This window comes from Anolis carolinensis, chromosome 1 (assembly GCF_035594765.1).
Source record: "Anolis carolinensis isolate JA03-04 chromosome 1, rAnoCar3.1.pri, whole genome shotgun sequence".
Classification (NCBI taxonomy): domain Eukaryota; kingdom Metazoa; phylum Chordata; class Lepidosauria; order Squamata; family Dactyloidae; genus Anolis; species Anolis carolinensis.
Genome location: NC_085841.1, coordinates 285,067,693 through 285,090,950, shown reverse-complemented (window position 1 = coordinate 285,090,950; position 23,258 = coordinate 285,067,693). Strand labels below are relative to the sequence as shown.

Below are 23,258 nucleotides of genomic sequence, written 5' to 3'. Positions count from 1 at the left end.
TATCACTTTGCCTGAATTACCCTAAGCTATTTTGTAGTGATTGAATGTGATTGAATAGAACTGTCCTATCACAAACTCTCTGCTCTGATCAAATTGTGAAATGTTGAGCTTGCTTACAAAGCCTAATTTGTTTTAAATTAAGACATAATAGAATTAATAATGTACGCTTTATACCTTCATTCCAAATGTCTGGATGCATGACTTCTGCCTTGAGGCCCATCATGATCTGTGCAAAACTTCAGAAATAACTAATTACCAATGTCCTTGGTAAAGCAAAACACTCTCCAGGTATAAAACAACTAAACAATAGCCTGTGCCAACTAGCCATTGGTAAAATAAACAGGAACTATTTTGGTAGTAGTGGAGAATATTAGGCTTGTGTAGTTCAGCTGGAGAGCGCGATCCCTTTTTGGTATCCAAATTTCATTGGATACCCAGATCTGTTTTTGGAAGTCTCCCGGACATTGGCTAATGGAAAAATCTGTTTTTGGCGAGGCAGCCGGAAGAGCTGGGTAGATCTGGCCCATTGGCGGCAATGGGGAACCTACAAGGCTCCCCTTTCCATTCCTGGGGTCCTTTCCTTTCTTCCTTTCAAGGAGGCCTGAATTTGAGGAACAGAGTTAAGGAAGCACCCTTCCTGGGACCTTTTCCTTTCTTCTTTTCAAAGGAGCCTTGACAAGTCTTGAGGAATGGTGTTAAGGAAGCATGCTTCCTGGGACCCTTTCCTTTCTTCTTTTCAAGGAAGCCTGAGTTTGAGAAATGAGATTAAGAAAGCATCCTACCTGCGACCCTTTCCTTTCTTCCTTTCAAGGGAGTCTTGATTTGAGCAAAAGGGTTAAGGAAGTACATTCATGGGCTTCTTTTCTTTCTTCCTTTCAAGGGAGCTTGGATTTGTGGAATGGGGTTAAGGAAGCAGGCACCAACATACTCTCAAATAGAAGGGAAGAAGCCATGCCCAGCAGCCACATGGGCTGTTTCAGGCAAAACAAACATTGTGTCTGCGCCTTTGCCATTACCACCATCTGGAGAAACCAAACAAGTTGAAGAAGCCGAAGGAAAACAGCTAAAACGGATGCATGCACAAGTTTAGAGAATATGTTTTTCAAAGTCGTACATGAGCTTTGATTGAGGACAAAACTAATCATGCTACAATATAATAAACCTTATTTTCTTTTTTATGGCAAGATTTTTGTGGACACTTAAGGGGGCATGTATGAATTCTGTATTCTCTTCAAAATGATATTGTAGTTATTTTACACTGCCTCACAGTACCAGACCCACCTGCACCAAACAGCTTGAAGCAATTTATCATTGCAGAAGGAGCCACTTTCACTGGGTAATAGACGGGAACAAGTTAAAATGTGTGTGAAACAAGATGCTATGTGCTGTCATTACCCAAAAATTGTGTAAAATACACATAAGGGAATTCAAATGTAAACAGTGCATGATAATAACTTTTGTTCAGTCCTTCGTAAAAACATTGATTCAAATAAAATGTGTCTAATTTACAGATCAAACTTTCAGAGTTTCCATTAGGTGCTGGACCTAAATCTCGCTTTATGTATAGAATTCAGTTAACATTCTATTTCAGTTGCCAAGATGTTTTAAATGCATAATTTCACAATATTCTATTACTAGTTAATAGTAAATTTACATTATTAAATGCATAATGTTTTGAGTTTCATATATTTACAGTTAGTTGCCAGTGAAAGTTTATACTGGGGTTGTTGTATGTATTCCGGGCTGTATGGCCATGTTCTAGAAGTATTCTCTCCTGACGTTTCGCCCACATCTATGGCAGGCATCCTCAGAGGTTGCCTGCCATAGATGTGGGCGAAACATCAGGAGAGAATACTTCTAGAACATAGCCACACAGCCCGGAATACATACAACAACCCTGTGATCCGGGCCATGAAAGCCTTCGACAACACAAAGTTTATATTGTTTAAAACTTTTGAAATTTGCTTCTATGTTCATTTTCTAGATTCAGTATGCTGCATGGCAAACTAATGGATGTCTTTTTCCTTTCCTACCACTACAAATTTTCAAACTAAAATAGTCACTACTTTTTACATTTGTCTTCTTTTCTGAAATATATTTTTCCATTCTGTAAAAAACAGAACCAGGTTATCCAACTTAGGGCTGGAATCCTGTTGGTGAACTACACTAGTGTTTGCACTTTTTTCAAGGTGACAAGGGAAGCCAGACAAAATCTACAAGCTCCAGGTAGCCTAGGTCTCCAGTTCCTTATTTCATTCATTGCCATGGCACAGTCAACCTTTCCCCTTTCTACTTTCTACCATGGTGTAGTTTCAGTGGTAGCAGCAAAAAGGGCAGAACAGCAGGGGAGATAAATGGTGAAAAAAAAATTAAAGCATGCATTCAGAGTTATGTTAGCCTCTGTCCACACAACATATTTTCCTCCTTTCATTCCCCATAATAAGATCATCCTTTCTACCAAAGAAATTTGAATTTTCCAGACTTTCCATACTTCAGACAGCCAGAGTGGATTGGAATAGGGTCCATGATGGAAGGACTTCCACCAACTGTCAGATCGCTGCATATTGGGTGTAATTGGTTACTTAGATCAAAATACATATATTTGAATTCACGAAAGCTTTCTAAATTCAATCAGTTTGTGGTATTACCTTGGAATTTACTTTTCGTCTGAAATCACTTGAAAAGAAATAATTGTGTTTGTCATTGTCTTCATGGCTCTTGGGTGAAGGACAGGAGGTGAGGTTGTGCTTTCTTCTTCTCTGTACTCATATGATTTTGATGTAACTTCCACTACTTCTAAGAATCCAATTGGAGTTATAAAACCAAACAAAAAACAAGAACATATTTGAAATAGATTTGTATTTTATGATGTTATCTTCATCTGTATCTGAGGACTATTTTTTCAAAAAAAAACAACAAAAAAACCCGAGTTCTTAAGATATAGCTTTTTGTCTTTTGTCAATGGTTGTTCAATCATTCCATTCTATTAGGCACTATTTTTGTGATTTCTTCTGTCTACACTGTGATGCTTTCAGACGTTTGCTTAAAACAGGATGTAATTTGTGATATGTGTTTGTGACCTCAAAGACAATTTTCTCTCATTTTTTCTTTACCCCCCCCCCCCCCCCGGGTCTTTGGGTTGTAATATTTAAAATAAAAAAGGAGTAGATGTGAAAGAAACATATTGCTCCAATCTGCGTCAACATTAAAGAGAGATACACTTGAGGATGGTAATAGAATGTTGCACTAGTGATAGGAATAGCCAGAAAATATTCCAGAATGACAGGATTACAGAAGTATCATATTGACTGTTTTTTTAAAAAAAAGAAAAGAAAAGAAGAGTTACAGCAATAAAAGCCATAGCCTTTTAAAACATTTACCACATCTGAAGGATTCTGTTAAATCTTGAAAGCCAAATTGAACCCCAGGCTTGGAGGAAAGGAGGAAGAGAAAGAGAAACTGTTATTCACCCCAACTCTCTTTGTGCCTTTCTCTAAATAGTTGAAGATTTATAATAGACTTATGTTTTCCAATATGATAGTTTTGCTTTAATTTTTAATATAGTATGAAAATTTGATAGGTTGATAGACTCTGAATTGTTCTGAACTCAGGGCCAGTTCTACCTCTCGACAGATTGAGGACAAATAGGTTTGAACATGGTAAGAGCAGGAAGCTATTTCTTTGTTGTTAATACGTTACTGCTATAAGAACTTGAAAAAGTGTATTGGGATTTAGTCTGCATTGGGTGCAGAAGATCTGTTTGCTGGTCCCAGATGGTGAGGCCAATTAAATTGGGGTCAGGGAACCCATGTCTGATGCAGAGAGATGGAGGGGTAAGGACCAAGCCTATTTAAGGGCTGCTCCAGCCCCTTGTCTTCCTCTTGGATATTTGTTGACTCACTCTCCTGTCCCCTTTCACAGTTTAAATATGCTGGTTGCTTCAGGGCCAGGTTTTTCCCATTCCTTAAGAGTTTTTCACCTACCTTAGATGCAAGACTTTACAATTGGCTAAGGGTGGTGCCTTAAATATGACCCTATTTACAGGGGGGGGGGGGTTGGAAGAGAATTAAATTTGGTGAACACCTTTGACACTGTTTTTAATGTAGGATGGGAACCCAGATCTGCCCATGGATATGATGTGATCACGGAGTATTGACAGTTACTGTCCTTGCTTGGAGTTGTTCTCTGGGTTTTTGCCCCCTCCAGTCATCAGTCAATCAGCAAATAGGATTGTCTACATGAGCATTTTCTCCTTTATATGAAACCTATCCATGTTTCCTTGTATTGATGATCTCATTCATATAATTTCAGAAACATTTGTACTCAGCCCTGATGGTTAGTTTGCCCCTAGGAAAATCCACTTCCAGGAAAGGATTTTTGATCAGAGGAACAGATGGGCCTGAATTATGCATAACAAATTTAGGGTGTTACCACCTAGAGGGCTCTGACTCTTAGCATCTGGGGTTCTGTGATAGATGACGTGCTCAGAATTGTATGAGGGAAGAATGAAGAAATGTAATTGTTTCACTCTGGAGGTCTCTCATTCACAGAGTTGCCATACATCAAAGCTGACTTGACAGTGAATAACAACAAGAATTGTTTCACCTTATTGTCATCACCTATCTGTCCTAATGAGTGCTTATACATTTTTTTTCCTGTCTGGTAGTTTAAATATCCCCATATACAGTTGCAGCCACATGTTTATATCTCCAGAAACAAATATTTGGTAGCCATGTGATGGTTTTATTTCTTTATTTTTTCTTTAATCAAGAGTTAAGTGGGCAGATGTTTAGGATTGTAGCTATCATGGACTAACTTTTGGGCATGCTGGAAATGAATTTGTGCCATTTCTGTATACCATTTTCATTTTGATTTTATATTAAACTTTGCTTTGTAATAATAATAATAATAATAATAATAATAATAATAATAATAATAATAATAAAAACAACAACAACAACAACAACAACAACAACTTTATTCTTAAACCCTGCCACCATCTCGCCAGAGAAGACAAAATGCTTGCAAGGTTAAAGGTTGATTCTGTTAGTGCTAGGCTATTATTGTATTTGATCCATAAAAGATAGGATTCAGAAATTGCCTAAAAGCACGTTTGCAGCCTGCCTCTCAAAAGGATCATTGTGTATCCAGAACATCTGTAACACTTGTCAATGTCGTCAATGTTAATATATTAAAAATGTGGCATTAATTATGCAAGGTCCTTTCTATTGGAATAGCATGGTGTTTAAAAAAACATATGATCCATTAGAAGCCACTTTAGCTTTTCGGCACAGCTTCTTAATATCCCCTATGTAATGAAATATGGATGGTAATGGGTTCTTGTGTAATAATGAGAACAGAAAGTATGGATGAGAGGAAGAGCAAAAGATTCAATGAGCTTTTGTTGCAAAGTATCTGGGAAATTTTCCCATGTACATTTTCATCCATTAGTAATAAAGTGTTATCTGCAACCAGTTGCTAGAGCCATTATAGAGGTATTTCTACACTAAGACTTGGGAGGACCAGGTTTCAGCCACCACAAGGAGGTGTGGCCATCATATGTGTCATCTTTGAAATAAGGAATGTCCTCACAGCCATTTTAAGTATGATTTCAATGTATCAAGGGATCTGTGTGCCCCTTGCCATGTTATAAGATGACACAGAAACAGCAGCCACACAACTCCAGAATAAGTAATATTGGGAGATGGGATTTGTGTGTGCAAGAAGGACTTGTCATATGAAAGCTATAACTGCCTTGCATTTCAGAAAATAAAAATGTTAAATAAAATATTGACTTATGGTAAAAATAAGTTAACATTTCATTGATTCCTAAATTTTTTAGTAAACAGGTTTGATTTTTATTCAGAGTTTAAAATTTATGAAAGAATCCACAGGATGGTGAAAATCCAGCATTGTTTCATTTAAATTAGTTAATAAGAGTACATTTCCACTGCCTTTTACTTTTTTATTTTACCTCACATCTAACCCAAATAAACACTTTCCATCTTAATTAACTGTCTGTTTTTTTGAAAGGCAAGAATGTGTTTTTCTGTCCCTGCAAATAACAATCAATTGTAAATTTTACAGGCATCTAGAATTTGAAAAAAGAGGAAGCATTTGTACTATTACATATTTATTTTCACTATGAGTGTATTTTCGTCTTCACTGGCATCCTGGAAATCATAATTTAGTATTCCATGCTAAAATATTTAGAAGATTTCTTAATATTTTAGTACTTCTTAATAATAAAAACATTTTCCTTTCCCTCTTAGAACAAAAGCCTGAAAAACAAACTCCTGTCAGGAAGCAAGCTTTGTGGTATTCATGCTGAAGAGGTGAGTAGAATTTTGTACTGATCTGATCCTAACAAGCCCAGCGGGCAAAGGACTGTTCAAGGAGGCCTGCCACACATTTTATTTCAGAAGTGAGAAAAGTGTTGTGGAAGTGTTAGGATGACTTCTACCCTGAATTATCTTTTCACTTCTATTAATTTTTTACAAGTTTACAGAGAAAGAAAATATGATCCCAAGGGGGGAGGGGGAAGCCTTGAATTTATCTGGAGAGTTACTTTTAAAATTGTTAAGGGTTTTTTTTTTACAGAGTTTGACAGAAAAGCCGTGTAAAAATACAGGTTTGGACCCAAAGGCTTCTTATGCATGGTGGAAGGCAACATCACTGAATTTACACAATTCTTATCATCTTATCACTAGCCACACTGTACAATTACAACAGTTTTATAATGTGTTAATTGTGGATGTTGGATAACTGCTGAACCAGGATACAACCCAAATTTGTGCTCAGCATGCAACCCAGCTGTCTTTGAATCCTGCCAATTATAAAGGAAGTAGATATTCAGGTTTTGGTATATTAATGGTACTTCAGATTCATGGATTAAGTCCTTGCTTTATATTTTAGCCAACATTAGCTATAACGTAGTTGTGTTGTTATGTGCTTGGCCTGCAATAAGATGCATCCTTTGGAATTTTCCAATTACTCTTACTTTCAGAAGAGAGCCATTGTCCATATCTCATCTTATGGAATGAGTTTCTGCAAAGACCTAACTTTCCTGTATTCTCATGATGTGGCCAAAATACTTCGACTTTGCCTCTAATATCCTTCCCTCCAGTGAGCAGCTGGGCATTATTTCCTGGAGGATGGACTGGTTGGATCTTCTTGCGGTCCAAGGCACTCTCAGGATTTTCCTTCAGCACCAAAGTTCAAAAGCATCTATCTTCCTTCTCTCAGCCTTCCTTATGGTCCAGCTCTCGCAACCATAGGTTACTATGGGGAAGCCATTGCTTTGACTATGCGGACCTTCGTTGCCAGTGTGATGTCTCTATTCTTCACTATTTTGTCAAGGTTGGCCATTGCTCTCCTCCCAAGAAGTAAACATCTTCTGATTCCCTGACTGCAGTCTGCATCTGCAGTGATCTTCGCACCTGGAAATATAAAGTCTGTCACTGCCTCCACGTTTTCTCCTTCTATTTGCCAGTTATCAGTAGGTGTAGTTGCCATGATCTTGGTTTTCTTAGTTTTTTTAAAAATGAAATCATTGTTGAATGCTTTTTTCTGAACCACTTGGGCATGGAATGGGGGATACTTTTAAGAGTACTGTGGAGAAACTGGTAGAGTAAGCAGCTGCTATGAACAAAATGTAGGAAAACATCCATGCAAAGAAATGGATCTGACATGTATACTCCTGAGTCAGTGGTTGTTAATAGTTTATAGTTTCAAAGTCTTAGGGTGGTCTTAAAGTATATTGACATTTTTCACAGAACTGTCAGATTTTTTTCTTTTTTACATCTATTTAAAGTATTTTTGTCATATCAGGTTGGTTTGGACCATAAGCTCCACTATATCTTAGACCTTTAAGAATCTGAAACAGTCCTTTGTATTTTCTCAGGTAATCTGAATTTGGAAAACAGTGTTCCACTCAGTCCCCTCATCCTTTCATCATAGTTTCTCCATCACAGCTTTCTATCTGATTAGAACATTTTCATGCTCAAAACATTTTTCTGACATTATACCTCATTCTGCTTTAAACATGTAACTGCTAGATGTTTCTGCAATTAGTATCTATATGGCATTAAAGTATGTAGCTTTTGAAAACAAGGACAAAAGGGTGGCATAATTAGAAAGCCTGGTTGATTTAAATAGAACCAAACATGTTGTTTCAAAGCCCTTCTTCAAATATATAATGAGTGCTGTATATATAAGCATTCAAAACCAAATTTTTACCTATGAAAAGCTCTTTGAAATGCATGAGATTGCCATAAGTTGACAGGCAACTTGAAAGCACATACATACATACTTTTAAGGGATGGGAACAAAAGTCCTTTACTTAAAGTTGGAGAGTGTATTACTATAGGGATTGAGGCCAAATGAGGAGCTGTTTAACATTAAAATATAAAGAGAATGAGAGATGGAGAGCCACACATGGAAATCTCTCTCAGAAAAGAGAGATTGGGAATGCATGTGGCCATGGGCTGCACCATTCTCTCTGCACCACTTGCACATCCAAAATCATACTGGATTCGTGCCAGGAGGACAGAAGTTTTAGGCTGCATCTACCCTATAGAAATAACCCCACTTTAACTGTAATGTCTCCATGATGTGGAATCATGGGAGTTGTAGTTGAAGCTCTTTAGCATTCTTTGCAAAACTACAGCTTTCATTATTCCATGGCATTAAATCATTGCAGTTAAAGTAGCAGCAAACTGCATCAGTTCTATAATATATCATCTGGAGCAAAGTCTTCTTTGCAGGGCTTTGTTTTTAGTTTAAATGAATGAGGCCTCAGACTTCAAGAAATGAGAGGAGAGTTAGGCACATTCTACATCTCTCCTATATTGTGGCATAATATGTGGGATGAAAAATGAGAGAAATGTTAATCCAATCCAGTGTTCTTTTATACCAGGAGTGAGGAATGTCTGGCCTGCAGGATGTATATAGCCCATGAAGTTTTTTGTCCTTGCTCTGTGGGCTGCCCTTATCTCTTTGCCTCACTCTCTCCTTCTCTGGATGGCAAAAGCAGTAATTGGCCACAGGGAGCTATTGGTCTGCCTCCTTCCCTCCTTCTGTCACCTGCCAATGTGGCTGGAGAGAGGTGCCCCATCCTGGCCACATAAGGACCCTGGACAGACACCCCACTGCCTGACTGACTGGACACCCTCTTGCTCGCCCACCTACCTGCCTGCCTGCCCCCCCCTCACCTGGCAGCCACATTCCTCTTTCCCCTTCGATTTAGGTTGTAATATTGCCTGAGAAGTTGCCTGGGCTTACAAGGCTACGATTGCCAGCCAGGTCTACCCCGGTGCCTCTCTCCTCCCTCAGTTCAAGCAAGGCTTGCTTCTCCTGGGTCTCTCTTCCCTCACTTCCACTCACCTGAGACCATCCACTTCCTCTAATATTGTATGGCCCGTGAATCGTGCTATACAATAGCCCTTGACAGATATAAAGATTTCCCACCCTCATTTTATGCCCGCCAGCTTGGGATCATCTTCAACCCTTATTCCAAATCAATGTTATATATTAGGAAGGCAGAGCCACCCCATATATCTCTATGGGACTGGAGGGGGACAAGAGGACACACAGCCTTAATATTCCCATAAGAAAATATTACCTCACAACCTCTGAGGATGCCTGCCACACAGCCCGAAAGACATACAACAACCCAGTGATCCCGGCCATGAAAGCCTTTGACAGCACAAATATTAATTTGTTTGTGATAAGATATGAAAGCCTTTTATGGACTTATAGCTACTGCTTTTCTTTTTGGAAACAATTGTGACAGGTCCCTTTCACTCTACATATACTTTGGTGACATGTTTTAGGCAACGGTGATATCACTAGCTTGGTTGTGTGACTGCATTTCAGATGAATCATCATTGTTCTATGACTGAATTAGTTTAACATTCTTGTGTTTTGTGTAGAATGATGGTTCTTGTACCTAAGAAATATTTGCAAGAAATGAATACCAAAACATATTGCAAGGAGGGAAGGAAGGAAGGAAGGAAGGAAGGAAGGAAGGAAGGAAGGAAGGAAGGAAGGAAGGAAGGAAGGAAGGAAAAAAGAAGGAAACAAAGAGAGTGTCTGTAGTTCAGGGAGTGTTCACAGTAATGTTATCATTAGAATGATTGCCATTTCACAGACAACAACTGAGATTACCATCCAAGTTATTAAATAAGCAATCACTTCCAAATATACTTGTACAACAGAAAAAGCATACAGAAATAATTGGGGAAGACAATTGAGCCCATGTTATCTTAAAAATGTACAAGTTTTACAGGGTTTTTTTTTTTAAAAAATGGCACTGTTAAAAATTCAAATACTTTTCTCACCAAAGCTCATTATGCATATTAAATAGAATAAGACCACGCTTGTTCTTTTTTCATTGACCTTGCTTGCTGACTTTAATGGCTCATTATTCCAATCTGTTCCTTTTATGGTCTTTGAGAAAAAGGAAGGTTGCTTTTTAAGTAAACAATACACTGTTAATCTGATTATTTTTTTAAAAAGAAGACTAAATAATTAGTGATAATTAATCAGTATGTGCTTGGCATGTCCTACAATATACAGGTGTTGGGATCTTGAAAGTACTAGGGGACTGGAATACATTATCTCTAATGCAAAAGAGGTTCGTAGGGTTTTGTTTTTGCTACTGACTTTGATTCTGCCCCGTTGTAGTTCTGGCTTGCATTTGGTTTCCACCTCTATCAAGAATTTTTTTAAAAAATAAGATATTTTTAAAAATTATATTTTGCACCCATCCAGTCCATAGCCACACCTCTGCTTTGTACACATTAATTAATTATTAATTTGAAAGCGGTGCAAATGGTGATAGCCTTCACGAAGAGTAGAAAATAAATCAAATGTTGCAGTTAGTATATGAGGAGAGGAGAGGAGAGGAGAGGAGAGGAGAGGAGAGGAGAGGAGAGGAGAGGAGAGGAGAGGAAGGCTGATTGGATGTGGACACTGAACTCTCAGGGGTTTTATTTTAACACATCTTTTACCTTTATAGCTGATTCACTTCAATTTCATTTTCTCTTTGGATGTACAGTTAAGCCAGGAATGAACTCTTTGTGGCTCTTAAGGTTATTTCCATACTTTTAGACTGCCTAGAACACCATTTTTTTCAAAAGAACAAAGTGAAGCCTTTGGGACTACCAGATTGCCTTTTATATATTTTGAAGAGCTCCTCTGAGGTGTCTAGCATGCAAAAAAGCACATTTTAAAACAACCAAAAATAAGAATTATGGACACTCCCAAATTGGCAGTGGGGGCACCTTAGTCATTCCATTCAGCACATGAAGGGACCCAAGGCAGAGGATTGCTAACCTACTTCACCCCAATTCTCTCACAATCTGCTTGAGATAAGCAATTGTGTAATGCCTCCTTACAATCCAATACTATGCTAGAACTCACATGTAAGATCAGAAGACATCCCTCTGTCTTCTTCTCTGTTGTGAACTTAATCTGTTATGGCTGTCCCTGAAGAAATAGTATATCACTGGGGAAAATGGGATGGTCGCTTCAGATATAAGATGCTGTTGTAGAGGCCTGTGTGTCACTTGCCTTCTATGCTAAGCAACTACCTTCAGGGGCATAGGGGGATACTGCTCTGCTACTTAAGTTAAATTGAAATTAATCTGCCAGTCCAGCTAGCTTTGTTACATGAAATGGCATGGTGTTTCAAGATGCCTTGGGAATGCCCCATGCAAGGGACATGGCTGTTTGCTGCTACCAATTAATAATTAAGTACCTTTTGCTGCCACCATTTATAACATGCATGTGCCACCGCTCTTCTCTGCCAGCATGCAGAGAGACCCAAACCATCTCTTATAGAATCATGGTTAAATAAGCAGACTGTCCACCATGTTTATCAGGAAGACACACAAACACTTGGAGTGAAGTAAAACAGAATTATGATGTTTATTTGTACTTGAACAGAAATATTGCGTAGTGGTTTCAATAAAAATAACAGGCTTTGCTTTAACCGTGAATGGTTCTTAAACCGGAGTTGCTTGAAAAATATTGTTCCCTCACAAATGAATATTCACAGACTTTTCAAACCTTAAAGACCTCTTCCCCAAGGCTCCAAACTCAAGCACTTTATCCCTTTAGAAGCTCACTACAGTTCTTAGCACTTCTCCCTGAAGGCCAATCACTTTTCCCTCAAAGAGGTTTCTGTCAAACAGTTTCCAAAACCTTCCTTTCTTCCTTCTTAAAATTCACTTCCTAGCTCTACAAAACACCAAAACCTAACACTTTCTGGCTCAATAGCTCCAACTGTCACTTTGGCCCGACCACCTCTGGTTGCTAAACAACTCCCTCCAATTTTACAAACCATTCAGGCTGCACTTCCACACTTGAAGCTGCCTGATGACTCCTCCCCCTTCTTGGCTTAGCTTTTCCAAGCAAAGGTTTGAACTGCCTTATGCATCAACCCTGCAAGGTAGGCTAATCCATTATACCCCACCTTTCACTATGTTCCAAATATTTGTCAAAAGAAAAGGAAACTTTCACAGGCTACAGAAAAAGCAATGAAGTTAGTCTTCATGCAGTTCTATCAAAAGCCACTATAAATCAGAAAACGGACATAGCCCACTCTTCTCCTATTTTTATGCTTAACTGCCAGAACATTTAATCTAATAAGGGAGTTTTCACCAAATCTTTTGAGGAATCTGCACATCATATCTGCTTCATGATTCAGGAGGAGTGGTCATTGTTTTATCATAGAATCATAGAATAGTAGAGTTGGAAGAGACCACATGGGCCATCCAGTCCAACCCCCTGCTAAGAAGCAGGAAATCGCATTCAAAGCACCCCCGACAGATGGCCATCCAGCCTCTGCTTAAAAGCCTCCAAAGAAGGAGCCTCCACCACGGCCCCGGGGAGAGAGTTCCACTGTCGAACAGCCCTCACAGTGAGGAAGTTCTTCCTGATGTTCAGGTGGAATCTCCTTTCCTGTAGTTTGAAGCCATTGTTCCGTGTCCTAGTCTGCAGGGCAGCAGAAAACAAGCTTGCTCCCTCCTCCCTATGACTTCCCTTCACGTATTTGTACATGGCTATCATGTCTCCTCTCAGCCTTCTCTTCTGCAAGCTAAACATGCCCAGCTCTTTAAGCCGCTCCTCATAGGGCTTGTTCTCCAGACCCTTAATCATTTTAGTCGCCCTCCTCTGGACGCTTTCCAGCTTGTCAACATCTCCCTTCAACTGTGGTGCCCAAAATTGGACACAGTATTCCAGGTGTGGTCTGACCAAGGCAGAATAGAGGGGGAGCATAACTTCCCTGGATCTAGACGCTATTCCCCTATTGATGCAGGCCAGAATCCCATTGGCTTTTTTAGCAGCCGCATCACATTGTTGGCTCATGTTTAACTTGTTGTCCACAAGGACTCCAAGGTCTTTTTCGCACACACTGCTGTCAAGCCAGGCATCCCCCATTCTGTATCTTTGATTTCCATTGTTTCTGCCGAAGTGAAGTATCTTGCATTTGTCCCTGTTGAACTTCATTTTGTTAGTTTTGGCCCATCTCTCTAGTCTGTCAAGATCGTTTTGAATTCTGCTCCTGTCTTCTGGAGTGTTAGCTATCCCTCCCAGTTTTGTGTCGTCTGCAAACTTGATGATCGTGCCTTCTAACCCTTCGTCTAAGTCGTTAATAAAGATGTTGAACAGAACCGGGCCCAGGACAGAGCCCTGCGGCACTCCACTTGTCACTTCTTTCCATGATGAAGACGATGCATTGGTGAGCACCCTTTGGGTTCGTTCGCTTAGCCAATTACAGATCCACCTAACCGTAGTTTTGTCTAGCCCACATTTTACTAGTTTGTTTGCCAGAAGGTCGTGGGGGACTTTGTCGAAGGCCTTACTGAAATCCAGGTAGGCTACATCCACAGCATTCCCTGTATCGACCCAACTCGTAACTCTATCGAAAAAAGAGATCAGATTAGTCTGGCATGACTTGTTTTTGGTAAATCCGTGTTGACTATTAGCAATGACCGCATTTGTTTCTAAGTGTTCGCAGACCACTTCCTTAATGATCTTTTCCAGAATTTTGCCTGGTATTGATGTGAGGCTGACCGGACGGTAATTGTTTGGGTCGTTCTTTTTCCCCTTCTTGAAGATAGGGACCACATTCGCCCTCCTCCAATCTGCTGGGACTTCTCCCGTTCTCCAAGAATTCTCAAAGATAATTGCCAGTGGTTCTGAAATAACTTCCGCTAGTTCCTTCAGTACTCTTGGATGTAGCTGATCTGGCCCTGGGGACTTGAATTCGTTTAGAGTGGCCAGGTGTTCCTGGACAACTTGTTTCCCTATTTGGGGTTGGATTTCCCCCAATCCTTCGTCCATTCCATGTTGCTGAGGTTGAAGATGGCTTTCTTTTTCTGAGAAGACCGAGGCAAAGAAGGCATTAAGCAGTTCTGCCTTTTCCCTGTCCCCTGTCGCCATCACCCCATCTTCTCCTTGCAATGGCCCTATCACCTCCTTTTTCTTCCTTTTTCTACCAACGTAAGCAAAAAAGCCTTTTTTGTTGTTTTTTATGTCCCTGGCAAGCCTGAGCTCATTTTGCGCTTTAGCCTTGCGAACCTTTTCCCTACAGGTGTTGGCTATACGTTTGAATTCTTCTTTGGTGATTTCTCCCCTTTTCCACTTCTTGTGCATGTCACTTTTGAGCTTTAGCTCAGTTAGAAGTTCTTTGGACATCCATTCTGGCTTCTTTGCACTTGTCTTATTTTTCTTCTTTGTTGGCACTGTTTGCATTTGCGCCTTGAGTATTTCACTTTTGAAAAACTCCCATCCATCCTTAGCTCCCTTGTTTTTTAATATCGGCGTCCATGGAATGCCGCTCAGTAATTCCTTCATTTTTTGGAAGTCAGCTCTCTTAAAGTCGAGAATGCGTGTTTGACTTGTCTTAGTTTCAGCATTCCTTTGTATTGCAAACTGCAGGAGCACATGGTCACTTGCCCCTAAGGATCCAACCACTTCAACTGTATTGATCAGGTCTTCCACATTTGTTAAGATTAGATCAAGAGTTGCTGATCCCCTTGTTGCCTCTTCTACCTTCTGAACCATAAAATTATCTGCAAGGCAAGTGAGGAATTTGTTGGACTTTGTACTCTTGGCCGAGTTTGTTTTCCAGCAGATATCGGGATAATTGAAATCGCCCATGACTACTATATCTCTTCTTTGTTCCTGTTTGGTCAGCTGTTGACAGAAGGCTTCATCAAGTCCTTCATCCTGACTCGGAGGTCTGTAGTAGACACCCACCACAAGATCTTTTTGAGTCCCGGTTCCCTTGATTCTTATCCAGATGCTTTCAAGCTGGTTTCCCGGATTACAGTCTTGCATTTCTTCTGCAACGTAACTGTTTTTGACATATAAAGCTATCATCATACTCATGGTCAGTATATCATCATCGCCTTTTTGTCTTTGGTCTCCTACTATAAATGATGAGTTATTTCTTAGAGTTTAAAAATTTATTTCCCCATACCCATCTATTTGTTCTAGGCTGGAAAAGCAAGAAAGTGGCTTTTTGTCCTTTCTATACAGCTATTTCTTTCCTGTTTGTCTGACATATTATTTAGACAGATTTTAATATTACAGTGTAACTTTATAATCTAACACAAAAGTTCAAATCAAAATGGAAAACACAAAATTTAACTTTTTTGATAGTAAACCTATGCCATATTATTTGTTGTCTATAGATTTTTAAACTTTATGGTAAAGGCTTATGATGGCATTATTTCCAGCAGGGAAAATAGGACATTTGTGCAAAGGATATCTATTTTCTAAAGGAAGCTGGCTGTGGTTTTATTTTTAGAAAAAAATAAATTGCAAGGCATTCTTTATTGAAGCACACAGTAAGGAATTGCTATAACATATACATAGGGATTCTCAATGATACAAACAAGCAATTTCTTCATACCCCACATATTTGGAACAGCTTGTGTTACTTTGGCATATATTTGCATTATATTGAATTTGGAGCCTGACTTAAAATATTCAGCATATCGACTTGGCAAACTGTTTGGCCCATTTATCTAGCAATGTAAATTTCTAAGCTTGTGTATGCTGGCAAGGGTTTTTTCATTTAGGCAAATGGTGAGCTCAGCAGGCGCAGAACTTGGAAGTTACTAATCTCAAATAGTAAGTTGCCTCTATTTAGTTCATTTTAGCAATAAGGAAGGCATAGCTTCAATGCCTTACTATTGTACCTGAACAAAAGATAGCATATTTCCTATTGCATTATTTAGTTATTTTGTATGCAACCTTTTAATTTGTTTTTGGGGAAGATGACTATCACATGGTTCAAATGTTGGCTCATGCTCTGCCACATGCTATTGCATTTAGATTTCTTTCCTAGCTGATTAAATGTCTACTTTAATTACCTTTGATAAATGGGAAAGTGAGTATGTTACATTGAAAAATTGTAACTATTAGCATAACTAGCTTCCTTTCATCTTTCGAATTGTAACTCTAACTGCTTAATTTTTAAAAAACTAACACTTCAGGTTCTTACGAAAAGAGCAAAAATTTTACATGTATGAAAGTAATAGATAATATAAACAGGACATTCCTCTCAAAAAGTTATGACTGGAGCCTTACCATGTACAAAAATAATCAGAATTTGGAAATAGCCTAACTTTTCCAATTCCTTATTGTAATATGCTACATGCATTATTTGGAAGAGGCCTTGGCCAAGAGGGAGTTAAATGAGGGCAATAACCTCTATAAAAATTCTATCTTGAAAAAAAAAAGTTGTCAAATTGAAAATTGTTTGTACCTAGACCTATACATTGCACCACAGCCAAAGGGAGCAGAACTCTTGTTTTTCTCATATCTAGTTACAGAATACTAGGGGTGTGCAATTCCTCAAAAAACTTCCCAGTTTTAGGCTGCCTCTCCAAATTGTTTTCTGGGAAATTCCTGAAATCAGGAGGGGGGAAGTACCATTTCGTGATCCATCAGCCAGAACTTCAGTTTTCCCTCCGGGAAGATCCAGCCCATTGACGACAATGGGGGAACTGGCGACACTCATCTTTCCATCATTTTTATGGCTATTTGGATGAAAATGACAACACTTAGAGGACACATTTATGACCACAAGCCGTCCATGTTTCAAAATGTTTGGGCCATCCACTGATTTTGGTTCCTCCCACCAAAAATAAAAAGTCCTTTCTAGTTCACCACCTTGATTCTCTGGCTTGTGTGTACTTCTGCACCAGAAAGTTTAAAATGTGTGTGTACTCCTGCACCAGAATGTTTAAAATGTGTGTGTACTCCTGCACCAGAATGTTTTAAATGTGTGTGTACTCCTGCACCAGAATGTTTAAAATGTGTGTGTATTCCTGCACCAGAATGTTTAAAATGTGTGTGTACTTCTGCACCAGAATGTTTAAAATTTCTGGTGCAGGAGTACACACAAGCCAGAGAGTTAAGGAGGTGAACTAGAAAGGGCTTTTTATTTTTGGTTGGGAGGAACGTAGGCTGTTCGTGCTGGACAGAGTACAGAAACCAGAAGGTAGGGCTGGGGAGGGATCGAAATTGAAAATCTTCCTGTGTGGACTCAAGGGAGTCAAGCTATTCCCTAAAACTATTCCACACTCAGTCAAGTTAAAGCAAAAAAAATAAAATAAAGATTTTTTAAACAAATACACAAAAAGCCCTTTAAAACTCACAGGAGGAGGAGGGAGCAAGCTTGTTTTCTGCTGCGTTGGAGACTAGGACGCGGAACAATGGCTTCAAACTACAGGAGATTCCACCTGAACATCAGGAAGAACTTCCTCACTGTGAGAGCTGTTTGGCAGTGGAACTCTCTCCCCTGGACAGTGGTGGAGGCTCCTTCTTTGGAGGCTTTTAAGCAGAGGCTGGATGGCCATCTGTCAGGGGTGCTTTGAATGTGATTTCCTGCTTCTTGGCAGGGGATTGGACTGGATGGCCCATAAGGTCTCTTCCAACTCTACTATTCTATGATTCTACAGTCCCCCCCCCCAAAGAAAACTTAATGCTGAAGAAAAGTGTTGGAATTTCCAAAAAGCAGATCTTTTATAAAGACCTAACCACCAGATTATTATTTATGCTACAACAGGGCATAGAAGTCAAAGAGATAGCTGTATATTGGAATGTCAGTAATCCTGTTTCACCTTAGAGATAAACTGAAAGTAAGAAGTTAATAACATAAACTTCCATAGAATAAATATATTTCCTAATATACATTGAGCGAAGCATTTCGAAACAGACCTTTATAGACAGACTATGTGTGTGGGCAGGCAGAGTAATGGGAAACTTGTGAGTATTGTGATAAAGTGACATATTTTTATGATGCTTGTTTGGGAACAAAGACAAGATAGATGTTGTCTAAAGCCAGGATGAATAGATAATTATATGACTAATGAAGGGTTTTAGTCTTTGGAAGTCTTTAAACAGAGGTTACATGAACAGCTTTCAGAAGCATTGTTGTTTATTTTTATATGGCAGGTGTGGTCCTTGTTAAGATTCTATGATTCTATAAATCTTATGCAAGAGAAGGAAAAGAAAACCTATCTGAGATTAGAAGCAAGAGTAGATTTTAAGAGGGCAGATCATCCAGTAGTTTTCATTAGTAAATCAGCCTAATTTGTGTCTATAATATCCTCTTTATAAAGGCATACAGATGTATAGGAAGTATCATTTTCTTCTCAATTGTTAGGAGATGGTGAAGATTGAAGATTTCAGAGAAAGCAATTTAAAGAGTATTTGGGGATTTTAGAAGAGATTTTTTTCAATAGCCACCTTTGTGTATTCTGTGACTTAGTCTTGCATCATCATCCTTCTCTGCCCTATAGACCTGGCATCTTCACTTTTACTTAGCATGATTTGCAAACCCTTTTTGTAGGGTTTGTGATAGCACAGTGAACATGGAAAGAGCTATCTCATTTTTCAGAGAGAATATGGCAAAAGCCATATGTTAGCATGGTGTTTCAGTTGAACAACTTGTTGTGCAGAAGAATAACCACAAATTCCATTATAAGTAGCCACTGTACCACTGTATGCATGTGCAAATATAACCAATGTTTGAACATTTCAAAAGACCTTTGTATTTATTGTTCCCTGATGTGAATAGTTTGGATATATCTAACGTCCCCCAGTGATTAGCAACCATAAAGTAAAGGGAAAATATAAATACAGAAATCCATGTCAGCACAATGTCATCTTCTTCCATTTTTAATTCATTTGTAACTAGCTTTGGAAATGTTTGTTAGAAAACCATAATGTGCTAAGTGAGCTCCAAGACTTAGGTATGCCAATTTTAAAATAATAAGAACCTTCTTTATATTGTATAGTAGAGAAGGAAATCTAAATAGAAGATTTGACAATTCACATTTTGATTCATAGTATAGGTTTCTATCTAGCATGAGAGAAGGAAAGGTAGCATACAAACGTTTTGGCTTTACACATACAGGCAGACAGATCAGAGCACTCTTGAATAGCATGGGAAGGGGAAGAAGGACTTTTGGTCAAAATGGGGAGAAGCAAATTATGTTTTCTTCTCTCTGTTTTAATACTAGGTTGGCTTGCTTTAGGAGGAGGACACTTCAAATTAGGCTGATCCTCCTCCTGTAAGCAAAGTGGAATTTGGTCAAGCTGTCTGTGCCCAACAGTCCTCCTCTCCTGTAGCAATAGTGCAATAATAAGATTTTAGTCATTTAGTCCTCATATTTTTATGATGATGGGAATATTTTTTTTCTTGGTAATAGTCATCACCTCAGTTTGTTCATAATGTAGTAAGTTGGCCATGTTGAGTTTCAGAGACCTCATGCTACTGAGACCCAAAATATCTAACCTGAAATTATGCCCTGCTGGTACTGTCATGGTGCAGCCTTCTCTACCCTGAGCAGCACAGTCCAAGCTGATACTTCAGAATCCTTTTGCTGCAAGAATTTGTGGACAAGAGAATGCATCTATTCAGTAGAATTAATGCAGTTTGGCACCACTTTAATTACTATGGTTCAATGCTATGGAATCATGGTGGTTGTAATGTGACATTTTAGCTTTCTCTGCCAAAGGGTACTGGTGCCTCATCAAACTACATCTCCCATGGTTCCATAACATTGAGCCACGGCAGTTAAAATTGTGTCGAGCTTCATTAATTCTAATGTGTAGATGCACTCAGGGAAGGGAATGAAAAAGTATCTGTAGGCTTGCTTGGTTAAAATTGAGATTTTTGGGGCCAAAACCTGAAACCTAATGATGTTGTCAAAAGTGGAAGATATTGGCGATAATACACTGGTGATATTACAAATGGCAGCTCCAGTGATGTCATTAAGCATGGGACCTTAAGCAGTAACAGTATCATCATGGATATTCCTTATTGTATTTTTTTTAAATCTCCCAAGTGTAATAAAAATATACACACACACATTTTTCAAGGCAGTATTCTCTTCCTGCAGTTCTCTCCCTCACTCCAAGGGCTGGTGAATTGGGTCCACATCTTAAAATTTGGTACACCTATTTCTTATAGAGCAGACTTGCAGCCCAGGACGCATATGATTGCAGCCCAACACAAATCATAAACTTATATTTTTCCACTTATCTGTTGTGGCAGATATCACGAAAATTATACACTAGCTTTTTTCTCATTAGTTAATGTTAGTGTATTCTATGTGTTGCACAAGAAAGTTCTTCCTTTTCCAACGTGACCCAGGGAAGCAAAAAGATTAGACAACCCTGTTAACAGAGTTTCTTTTGGCCTGTGTTATATGGGATCCAAGGCCAAATGTCTATGCTATGTTCATAATTTGTAATCTGCCTCACATTTTATATAGTAATTGTACTTTATTACTGAATTCAAACATGAGAATCTATCTTTCACTTCATGTGTTTATTGCAATAGAAAAATGATTGTTTAGCTGCACTAAATGTGGCTCATTTCATTGGTAGATGTGGGTTTACAAACACGAAACAAAACCAAAAACTCAGAAACCTATTGCTTGAACTTTAAAATCTTTTCCTCCACAGATTTATAAATATAAATTACTTATAAGATTAATGCATTATCCTCTGCTTGCAGTCAAAAAAGATCCAAGCCCAACTGAAGGAGCTCCGCTATGGGAAAAAGGATTTGATTTTTAAGGTGAGTTTGTCACTTGAGTTGGAGAAGAATATTTGCTTACAGGCAGTGTAACATTAAAGTAATCTGAGGCAAATGGTTTTTACTCCCCTTACATGCACACATCCAAAAACATACTGAAAAGGACATGAGTAAATATGATTTATATGGTACATTCTTCTATCTCTCCTGGATTCCATCAGTTTTATCATTATGAAAATAGTCTTAAAGAGCAAGATTCTCGATGCAAAGGCAATTAATTTTGGAGTTTCCTATCCCCTATTTCTCTGTAATACCATTTATTCAATGTTTGAAATTTGTGTACATCCAACAAATCACAATAAATGTCCATTAATTTTCCCCACTGTTCTGGAAGCATCTGTCTTGTGATGGTGTGACTAATGTGTAGTGTTCTACATCTATTAAACATGAAATTGGTATTTATAAATTCTGCATAGGACAAACTGTCCTGCCAGTATGACATTGAAATCTCCTTCATGAAATGTACATGCTATCCAGATTTTTTAAAAATAGTTTTGTCAAGAAGGGTTTTGTTTGTGTGTGGTTGTTTCTATTTTTGTCAGTAAAACAGAAAATATTTTTGAAGAAATTCAGAGAATTAATTGACTGGTTATTCCTTTTATAATAAAGATTATGGTGATATTTTGCATGTTATGGAGTTCAATATGCCCATTTTGTTCTGTGGATGGAAACGTGTAAGGGTATCTAACACAGGTCAAGTATAACTACTAGGTAAGCCAGAAATGTCTCCATGTTGCTTGCATTCTGTTTGCATAAGAAAGTAAATACCTTAATCTCTTCCATGCAGAGCCACTGTCTCAAAGGTGCACTTCAAAGCACCCTTGTTGGAATTCAGACTGTCAGTGTGTGTGTATGCAATCATGCAAAGATGACAAGGGCAAGATGGCACAAAATACTGGGGTCCAGCAGTCTGGAATGGAGCACAGGACACAGCTATGTTGCACATGTTTCTGCTGTTCTTGGTAGTATCATTACTTTTTGATCATTTTTAACAGCCATTGCAAAATTGAGAAATTTCATATACAATAATAATGATACACAAAATTTGAAATCTCATGAAAAGATATTTAATTAGTCCACTGATTGGATAGGTAAACGAAGTCACACATTTCTTCAAGTTTCTCCCATAGAATGAAGCAGAGTAATTTGACCATTAGAGCAAAAGAGGAAAATCCTCTAACCAAGACAAGCTCCAGACTGCAGGTGCTGGAGACCCTCCCCCCTACTCCACCCACTGAAACTTTAGCAGCCACCACATTCTCCACTCTGCTCCATCTTCCAACCTGTCATTCACCTGTTCTCCTTAATTCTCACTGGAAATACTGTAGGTGTTCCAACTAGACAGCAGGTCACTAGTTCCTTCTCAGACCATAGGAAGTAACAGACAAAGAGAAGCCTTTTACTTGGCTTTTTCTTCATCACATACAACTAGAAAACCCTTTCTCACTTGGCCTAGAGATGTTTTTACTCTATAATCCCCTACTGATTTCAAGAACACCACCTACTGATAGCTGTTTCCTAATAGTTGTTGGGAAAGAGTTGGAAAAACAAATTGCCAAGGCCCAAACCTACTTTATATATATTTATTTATTACAGTCAATGACCAGCACCAAATATCGGAATAGGAACATACTTTGTATTAATGTGTGTGTGTGTGTGTGTGTGTATGAGAGAAAGGGAGACAGAATGTGTTGCTTATGTGTGCTTACACAAGTAATAGAGAGAAAATTCTCATGTATTAGTTAATCATACTTGTTTCAATATTCTTATCTATAAAATAGGTCTATGTATTCTGAAAATTAACTTCTTTCTGTAACTTTGGGTGTTCAACCCTGGACCCAGTGGCATTTCATATCCCCCTTGATCAAATTTATAAAGCATTTGCAAAGTTAGCCAAAAGCTAGAAAACAGTCCAGATCTTACAAGAGTAAGGCACAAATAGGGAGATTTAGAAGGAGAAAGACCCAGAGGAGAGAGAGAGAGTTTTAATCCCTGTCCTCTCCTATCCACTTTGGGCTCTGAGTCCAGCTACTACAGAATTCAACCTACTCGTACTAGCAAACAACCTCCACCCCAATAAATAATTTTCTCTAGAACACGGAAGTGCTGGATGAAATATTTGCTC

At 38.6% G+C, this 23,258-nt stretch overlaps 2 protein-coding genes across 4 annotated transcripts in view; both read left to right on the top strand.

The window, feature by feature from the left end:
* The window catches only part of luzp2 (leucine zipper protein 2), a 535,247-nt gene that overhangs the window by 385,300 nt on the left and 126,689 nt on the right, over nucleotides 1-23,258 (top strand). For 2 of the 3 annotated variants that reach the window (XM_062981375.1, XM_062981287.1), the window contains exons 6-7: nucleotides 6,273-6,335; nucleotides 21,053-21,115. In XM_062981375.1, coding sequence (XP_062837445.1) covers nucleotides 6,273-6,335; nucleotides 21,053-21,115 — 126 coding nt within the window. The remainder of the gene's footprint in view (nucleotides 1-6,272; nucleotides 6,336-21,052; nucleotides 21,116-23,258) is intronic. The other variant, XM_062981352.1, reaches the window with a different exon arrangement.
* Nucleotides 21,122-23,258, top strand: part of LOC134299107 (uncharacterized) — a 35,613-nt gene continuing 33,476 nt past the window's right edge. The window contains exon 1 of the mRNA XM_062980848.1: nucleotides 21,122-22,095. The gene's annotated coding sequence lies outside the window, so the exon portion shown is untranslated. The remainder of the gene's footprint in view (nucleotides 22,096-23,258) is intronic.